The sequence below is a fragment of the Exophiala mesophila genome (assembly GCF_000836275.1).
Source record: "Exophiala mesophila strain CBS 40295 unplaced genomic scaffold supercont1.6, whole genome shotgun sequence".
Lineage (NCBI taxonomy): Eukaryota > Fungi > Ascomycota > Eurotiomycetes > Chaetothyriales > Herpotrichiellaceae > Exophiala > Exophiala mesophila.
In genome coordinates this window covers 2,145,345-2,153,685 of record NW_015622509.1, presented here as the reverse complement: position 1 = coordinate 2,153,685, position 8,341 = coordinate 2,145,345, and the positions used below count along the sequence as shown (strand labels likewise).

Here is an 8,341-nt window from a genome sequence, read left to right as displayed (position 1 = left end):
GTCGTCGTTGTCGTCGTTGTCGTCGTTGTCGTCGTTGTCGTCGTTGTCGTCGTTGTCGTCGTTGTCGTCGTTGTCGTCGTTGTCGTCGTTGTCGTAGTCCGTTCTGCCGATGTCGAATTCAAGATTGGCGATTACCTCGTCAAGAGACAATTCCCCTAGAACGTCGATCTGATTGAATTGGTACTACGTTTGGAAAAGAATGCGGTATTCATGGACGAGTGCTGGGAGGGACTGAATACATTGCGAGCAGCCAGATTTAACCCCTTGGAGAGCTACAATGGAGAGGTCGACGGTGTCGTCAAACGGCTCTTGTCCTTCTGGGTGAGGGGTCTTCTGACATTGCACGAAGGACGATAAATAGGGAAATTTGGCTAAATCAACATTGTTGCTGACCACGCCAGTTCTGATTGGTGTCTTGACTCCATCTGACGAGGTTGCGGGCTGTACTCCATCCATTAGCACCGTTCATAGTAGTGTCCATCCAGTGTCGCATACCGTGTCGGTGCTTTGTCGTCCTGCTTCGGCCACCTCAAGTCCATGGCTGCCTTCGTGCCGGTCGTCAATGCCTACACCTTCTTCTTGGTCCTCATCCCATTTCGAATACAAGTCTTGAGGCAGCATCTTTTTCCTATCAACCTTGTAGATGAGCAGTTTGTCAGGATCGCCATCGGATTGGACGACAGCGGTTCCTCCACACTGCCTTGCGAGGCTGATGACCCTTCGAATCAAGATTGCTAGTTTCTGGAGGTCTTTGTGGTTGCGCTTTTCCCAATCTTGGATCTCTGTGGTAACGTTTTGCACCATTGGAGTCGTAAAAACGCCATTCTGGTGATATGCTCGGACCAGGTTCGGGGTTTGAGATATCCAGAGCTGTGGGATAATTTGTTGGAGATCAAGAGGCTTGTGAATGACTCTTGTTTTGATTTCAATGGTGGACGTCCGCGATACTGTCTGTCCTAGCTTCTTGATTCTCAATTTGGACACAGCAAACTGAGGCGGGAGGGATTCGGGACCAGGTTTGGATGCTGACAGAGACAGTCCATCCAGCAATTTGGACAGGTACTCGTCTGAAGGGGCTTCTTTTTCCGCCAGATATCCATCTGTTTCGTAGCGCACAAGAAACTTCAAGCCACCGAAATGGTACGAAATGACTCTATGATGTCCTGTGCTACCGTAGATCTGGCTAGCAGTATGAGCTTTCTCGAATTCATGGCCAAACCCTCGGAATTCGTTGGGTCCAATGAATTCCATGGAGTTGACCTCCTCTCGACAGAATATTGCGGTGTTCTTGATGATCTCGACATTGATCTTGAAAGGCTCCAGGCCATTTCTGGAGGAGCCTGGGTCGACGAATGAAAGGAGCTTACGCATGTTGTTTCGATCGGTCACAATATCAATAGGTGTGATATCGAACAAAGGATGTGTAGTGTACAATGCGCGAAAAAGTGGTTCAAGGGGATATTCGGGGTGTCGTGCTGCATTCTGGGAGATATAAATGAGGCCGGAATCCTTGTCAACTCGTGTTGGTGTTGGTGGAGGTGCCCACAGAGCGGGACAGCCAGGAACAGCGATTGTTGGAGTCGTCTCGGGTGCCTCGATCCAGTTGTATGAGGTCAAGTCTTCGACGAGGTTGATTGATGCTGAAGAATCGATCTCGCATTCCTGGAGATCCAGGCGAGGGATCTCGAATACAGCAGAAGATGCCATGGTTGAGATCGTTGCAGAATATCGCCCTGGGGATGGACGAAGGAAAGGCAGAATGATATAAAGAAGTATGGGAAAGGCAAACGGTCTAACATGTTGTTATGTAGGTACTTTTCTTGTTTGATGTCGCACAACTGAAGTTTCACGGCATACTCCCGCATGATGTCAATGTGGCTAGCGACCCAATCGTTGCAGTCTGGCCTGTTGTTACTGCAAGGCATTCTGGAGCCTAAGGGACACGTAACAATCTCGCGTCATGGGGCAATTGGCGAGGGGACAACCAAAACACAACGGTGAATGCTCGCTGTGAGGCTGCACGACATTTTGCTGGATGAGGTGATTAAAGGCCAATGCAGAAGATTCCATTAGCATCTAGCATTGTACGTCGCTGATGCGTACACAAAGACCGATATCCAGTCTCGTTCCATGGAATGCAGTAGTGGTGGGTGTTTGCCTACCTGATAAGCCATGGGCATACCTTCGAACACGTAAGTCTTTAGGCATCTTCCTGTGACCTCGATATTGGCTGTCCGTGATTGTTAGGGTGATGCCCTCTTATCTAGTGTCAGCAGATGAATTATAGTTATTCACTGGTGGGCTTCGGTCTGGGTTCAATGTGGATAATTGCATGTTTACGAGGACCAGTGTTTCTTGTAGGTACCTAAGATAGAGTAGTATCCGCCAAGTTGCTAAGACTATGGGGTTATCCTTTAGCCTCCGAGGTAGATCAACGTAGGTGACACATGGGTTGTCAACACCACAAGCCCAGCCACCTGCAGATCATCAAAGATGGCTCTGTAGTCCCTGGCTGGGGCCAATAGTCTCGTTGTACACTCCGGGAATGCACAGCATGACCCAAAGACGAATGAGTCAGGGCATAATTGAATCATTGAGGTATAAAGCATCGTATGAGTCATGCTCTAAAAAGGGGTATGAAAGTCAGACAAGAAGTCGAGATGAGGCGCGCAGAATCATGACCGTCTTGATCACAATACTGAGACCAGCATGGCTTTCGATCCCTTTCAACTACATGTCCCGCATGCATCATTGGATGTGGTTGTGACTGCAGCAAAACACGAGGATGGACCGACAGTGATACGAGCACTCAACGATCCACGGGTCCATCTGAATCTAGACCAGCCGCCATTTCCCTATACAGAAGCAGATTGGGAGTCGTGGTTCAAGCACGTGAAAGAGATCAATGACAGGACGCGAGAGGAATGGCAGGCGATGGCAACGTCGGACGAGAAGCGAGATGTCGAGACGAGCCGAAGCACGAGATGGATCGGATCCAAGGGATGGGGTTCGATGATCCGGGTGAGGGTCGCGAAATCCGACGCTTCAGTCTTTGGCAATAATAGTGACAGGACAGAGGTCATGATAGGGACCATTGACGTGCGCCGGAGCGGATTTCCAGGGGTCGTAGATCGACAGGAACAAGCCGCCGCTGTCGCGTTCAACGATTCTCTCCCTCTGGGAGACCCTGGGATCGTCTGGGAGGTCGGGTACTACCTGATATCCGAATATCACGGACGAGGGATCATGCCAGCAACACTACAGACTCTAAGGAGTAAAGTACTGGTCCCATTGATGAATGTGCATATCTTGACGGGGTATTACTTTGAAGGCAACGATGCCAGCCGACGGGTCTTTGAAAAATGCGGATTTCAGGCCCAGGGAATGGTCCCCGATGCCTTGGTGTTGCCTGATTCTAAGGCTCGAGCATCTGGTAATAGCATTGGAATGGGAATTATGCGTTGGACAAGGGCTGGCGATTCTCAGGATGAGATGGATGCAAGTCAATCTACTTGATTCTTTGGTCTCTTCCCACATGGAATATGGCTGTCATTCTATCAGAGGTGGAGCTTTCAGCACTTGGGCTACTAGTCTGTCCTGTTAGTGTCTACGGGCTTGTCTGGTGTGAAGGTGAAGTGGTGAGCAAGCAAAGATGGTCTATTGGCGTTTGGTCTTGGATAGGGGCGGGTGTTGGAAGTGAGTGACCGCTGAAACAGGGCATTTTTCTTTCTCACATCAACGTTGACATGATATAAGGTGGCATGACACAGTAAATGAGGCAGGATAATGCAATGAGCATCGATAAATGAGAGATTATTGAAGCTTGGAATTCTACGCTTGGACACCGTATCGTGCACGGGGACCATCCCAACCCCGCCAACCGCATGGGTGACAGCGGAGTGATCAAAGCGCAATGTCATTGGACCCTTGGAAACCTGAGTCTTGCTTGGATGTGCCTTTTTGACAGACAGGTTGACGGGTGATCTGGCCAGGCCCAGGCACCGGATGAGCAAGATCCAAGCCGATTTTGACTTGAGGTGGCCCAGTGCCCAAGGAGGCCACAGGAGTTGCATGGCTTAGGGGAAATCATGGCTCTTTGTCACAGCTTCTGATGGCTGGCCAAGGGGTGATAGCGCACTAAGTACTCAAGTCAGGAAATGTCATGGCAATTGATGCGACATGTCAATTTCACTTGATCAAGATGTTGATTACCATATTGCTGGGTTGGCTGGGATTGTAAATGGGAGGGTCGATAGAGGAGAGCTCGATGTTGAGAGGGTGAAGCGTTCATTCTAGGGCCCCTCGGGCACTCTCCAGGCATGGTTGACCGTGCACTGGCCCTAAACAACGCCTGGAGCAACCTCGATGGCTCAATCCATCTTAGCTATACTTTTATCCATAGATAACTTAGTTCAATAGTACGTCTACACAATGATGCGTAATGTAGGCAGCGTTGGCTTGGACAACTCAGTCAAGATCCACCAACCACGGCCAAATAACTAGTGTCGAGGTTCAGTCACGTTTGTGTGCCCATGGCGTCGATTTTGAATTTCCACCTTGGAAAGAACGCCAGCACCAGGGTGATGAGGTCAAAAGGCAAGATAAAGGGAATGGGTCCACTGCCAGCTGAGATGATGGGGCTGCCACGAGGAAGAGAACGACATTCGGTACGTCTGAGTAGCACGAGAATCGACAGCTGGCAAAAGGAAGAAAACGATCTGTCGGGTGTAATTACCAAGAGGGCAAGAGAACAGACCGCCGGAAGAGGTTAGAGAGATGCAGGAGAGGAGGGGGAAAGGGTTTCCTTTGGGCATAGCATTCGTCGAGGACCCAGTAACTTTGGTGGTAGTAGGTGATGACAGGGGCCGGTTAAGCGAGTGAGTGATGCCTAATCAGCCTAGATCCGAAGCTTGGATGGGGGCCGAGGGACCCAAATCGTCCACCCTGGTCCCTGGAGACCTCTGGTCCTCTGGGATTCTCGATTGACGCCACAATCCATAGTTTCTGCATTTTCCATTAATCGACAGGAGAGAAAAGGCTGGCCGCAAGAGTATGTTCTGTACGTACATGCATATGCAATGTACTGGAATGTGTTCACAGCTGTGTTGATATGATGAAAACAGAAGGCTGCCAACAGCCTATGACTATGTGCAGTTCCAATGCTGGTGCGAGAATCTGCTCTCTCCAGGCATTTGCATGCGCATACAGTAGGTAGGTACCTACGGAGTACGCACTGCACACCTGTCAGGTATGGGCAGCATTCAGCCTAATCCAGCCCTAAGCATCTCGGATAACGGCTATGATTCGTCTAAGATCGACCCTAGAGTGCTTGAGTAGCGAAGGCTTAACTCGGTTCCTGGGTAGTGGATTTTGTGGGTGCTGGGGGGTGGATCCAATACCCAGAGAATCTTGCTCGTAAGCCCCCTCGGCCCAATCCTGCACCCATGCACCCATGCACCCATGAACTCACCCATGCAAGCAGCCCAGGAGACCCAAACTCTGCTTTCGGCGGGTTTCTTCAGCCGCAGATGGATCGATGGATGGATGATGGATGAGTAGATGGAATGGATGGATCGAGATGGGAATCAGGATGCGTGAATCAGGATGAAGCGTGTAACCCGTTGGAAACTCTTTCCAGACACTTACCGAGTAATGCTTCCTGCATCCGTCTGTCTCGACCGTCAAAGCCCTCTTCTGTTCTCGTTGCTTTTTGCTTTGGTGGCTGACTGACTTGATCAACTGCTTCCCTTTTGGATTGACCATCAATCATTCGGCTCTCGGGCCACTTTTACGGCCCCTTCTGGCTTTTTGTAGCAGTGGAACTTCCCAATACAAGGTACTTTAGTACCGTGAGGATGCGTACGGTGTAGATGTACTTCTGACTGTCCATTACAATATAATTTATTTGATAATCAGGCCATCCTCCCTGCCTCCCCACACTTTCTATCCAAATTCAAATCCACGCCTACACACGCCTACACACAACTACACAATAGTCTCACAATATTTCCCCTTCCACTTGCAGCACTGATCTGCACAGTCCGACCACCTTCACAATAAACATCAACCACTTTCCCGTCGACAACTCGACCTTTTGCTTCCCGATCCTTCTCAACTTCACTCCTCTGGCATGTTCTGGTAGGACTGGTCATGTCAAGGCCTTGCTCTCCATCACCTCATTTTCGTCATACTGGACCTCTCAACTCTCACAAACCCCTCGAGTTCACTTCTCAGCCTCAACCTTTAGCACAAATGGCACCCGTCGTTGCCGCCAGATTACTCTATGTTTCCAACTGGAAACTCAACTCAGAATCAGCCAAGAATGAACCGCGATTAGGCAGACTTCTCGGCCACATTGCCATTTTTGAAAGCAGTCGCTCTTGCATGGAGTCAAGTTCGGCCGATCCGGAATCAGAACTCAACGAACTGTCCTCATATCTGCAGGACCATGTCCCTTCGTTCAGACAATTCCAAGCCGCCATCCAAGAACAAATCTCCGCTATGACAGACCTCGCATCTCCTCCTCCCTACTCCATCGTCGATGAATTCCAGAGCGATGAGGATGACAGTGAAGACGACGATAGCAGCGATGGCGAGTTGTGTCATGAAGGTGATTGGAGCGACGATGACACTGCTGCCGAAAGCGATGGCTCCCTGACAGACGCTGAATGCTCTGAAGACCAATCAGCAGAACCTTCGAGTCCCTTGTCTTCGTGTTCAGAGGATGACGATGCCGGCCTTTGGGCTGTCCGCCCACTCGCCACCCTTCTCAGTCGGGCAACTCTTAAGTGCTCATAGCCAGGCGTGGTCATAAGAGTCAAAAGTATTTACGAGTAGGGCCGGAACCAATGGGCAGTCTTGGCCACGTTTCAGCTTCGTATTGCTTTCAGCCAAGCCACCGTCTCACTACTACGAGTACTCGTTACTATCAATGTGGGGTGTCTACGATACGCTATGCGTAGGAAATTTGGACACACAAAACCTCACCACGCCATGGAATGGTTTGAAACTGAAGTTATAAAAGCGTGGAGTTGGTGGAGGAAAGGTCACGTGGAGTCACGTGCATGTGCATCACCACGTTGGGAATCTTAAGAGATTTTTATAATACCCCAGGGGGCGTTTTGTGTATAACATGTATATATATCCCAAAGTGGGTTGTATGTTAATTGAATTGTTGGATCAAATCGTTTCTGCTGTGCAGAGTTTCCACAAAAACATCCCTCCAAACGCCGTGTCCCCCTACAAGCTTGCTCTTTTCGCCGAGGATCAGAACGCCCGCCATATAATATAAACTCCACAAATAAATCACCACGAGCTCTGACCCATCACAGGCGATTCAAGCGGCGAGACATGGCATGATTGACATGACAATGCATACGTGCAAGCAGTAATCAGTGTCTAGGTGCTAGCCATTTGTTGACGTCGGCGCCTTCCAAAAACCATTTTGAAGAGTCGAGGCTGAGGTTCTTCTTCTGGTACCGGGTGCCGACTCGGTTGCCTGATCGTGCAGCCTATCAGGGAAGATCATGTCAGTGGCCATTCATCTTTTGTATGCGAGGCTCGACAATACTTACTGCGAATGCAACACCGCTGAGAGTTGCTGCTGTGCCCGCTGTGAAGACCATTCTCATATTTTTGCGATCCTTGGGCGTCATGGATGTCGAAGAGTGTCGTACGGGTGCGGTCAATCTTGGACCCATACCAGTCACCATTCTTCGTGTAATTGTTTGAGCGGCGTTCATTTTGAATGCGTGAGTGAGTGAGTTGATTATGTAATTAATCGTTTTGTCTGAATTGAGCGGGGATTGGATGACTGTTGTTCTTGTCGAGGCTGAGGAGTCGAGTGTCTTTTTGTTTGGTGTTCTTTGATGTTGGAACTGCTGATTGGAGTCAATATGGTACCACCTACCTCGATGCTGGGTATAGTTGATCCTTTTTAAACTGATACAGCACCTCTCCTACCTTCCAGGCACGTCCTGCATTTTCCGAAAGCTTCAGTATCAAAACGTGCACTCATGGTGACCTGTGAGCGATTTCGTCAGCAGAGGTCAATTCGTGGTGGCACAGGCACACATCACTCGATCAGATGTTGGCATGATCACATCACCAGCTCGCAGAAGCCTCTAGACCCTCAGAGCTGCGCGACATCGTGTGATGGATGATCGACGCATGGTGCGGACGGCAGACTCCGATCGTTCGATCCAGGCACGAGGCTGCGGTAGTTAAACGGACCAATCAGCTATTCGCGGACTGAGTCGGGCTCAACGGCTCGAGTCAGGCCACTTGATGAAATCTCAAAACGTCATTTGACAGGACATTACGGGCTGTTTTGGTGGTGTAC

General features: G+C 49.8%; 4 protein-coding genes across 4 annotated transcripts; 2 read left to right on the top strand and 2 right to left on the bottom strand.

The window, feature by feature from the left end:
* Nucleotides 1-71: 71 nt before the first annotated feature.
* Nucleotides 72-2,312, bottom strand: PV10_08657 (uncharacterized protein). Its single transcript, XM_016373706.1, has 2 exons — nucleotides 496-2,312; nucleotides 72-441 (listed from the first exon to the last, which is right to left on the bottom strand). Exons 1-2 carry the CDS (start codon nucleotides 1,705-1,707, stop codon nucleotides 184-186), a joined length of 1,470 nt encoding a protein of 489 aa, XP_016220617.1. The 5' UTR covers nucleotides 1,708-2,312; the 3' UTR covers nucleotides 72-183.
* A 150-nt stretch (nucleotides 2,313-2,462) lies between these two features.
* PV10_08656 (uncharacterized protein) lies at nucleotides 2,463-3,826 on the top strand. Its single transcript, XM_016373705.1, has one exon. The coding sequence runs from the start codon at nucleotides 2,710-2,712 to the stop codon at nucleotides 3,514-3,516; it is 807 nt and encodes a 268-aa protein (XP_016220616.1). The 5' UTR covers nucleotides 2,463-2,709; the 3' UTR covers nucleotides 3,517-3,826.
* Nucleotides 3,827-5,859: 2,033 nt separating this feature from the next.
* Nucleotides 5,860-7,184, top strand: PV10_08655 (uncharacterized protein). The gene has a single exon (XM_016373704.1). The coding sequence runs from the start codon at nucleotides 6,151-6,153 to the stop codon at nucleotides 6,796-6,798; it is 648 nt and encodes a 215-aa protein (XP_016220615.1). The 5' UTR covers nucleotides 5,860-6,150; the 3' UTR covers nucleotides 6,799-7,184.
* PV10_08654 (uncharacterized protein) lies at nucleotides 7,107-8,094 on the bottom strand. The gene is made up of 2 exons (XM_016373703.1): nucleotides 7,575-8,094; nucleotides 7,107-7,511 (listed from the first exon to the last, which is right to left on the bottom strand). Exons 1-2 carry the CDS (start codon nucleotides 7,740-7,742, stop codon nucleotides 7,392-7,394), a joined length of 288 nt encoding a protein of 95 aa, XP_016220614.1. The 5' UTR covers nucleotides 7,743-8,094; the 3' UTR covers nucleotides 7,107-7,391.
* Nucleotides 8,095-8,341: the final 247 nt, after the last annotated feature.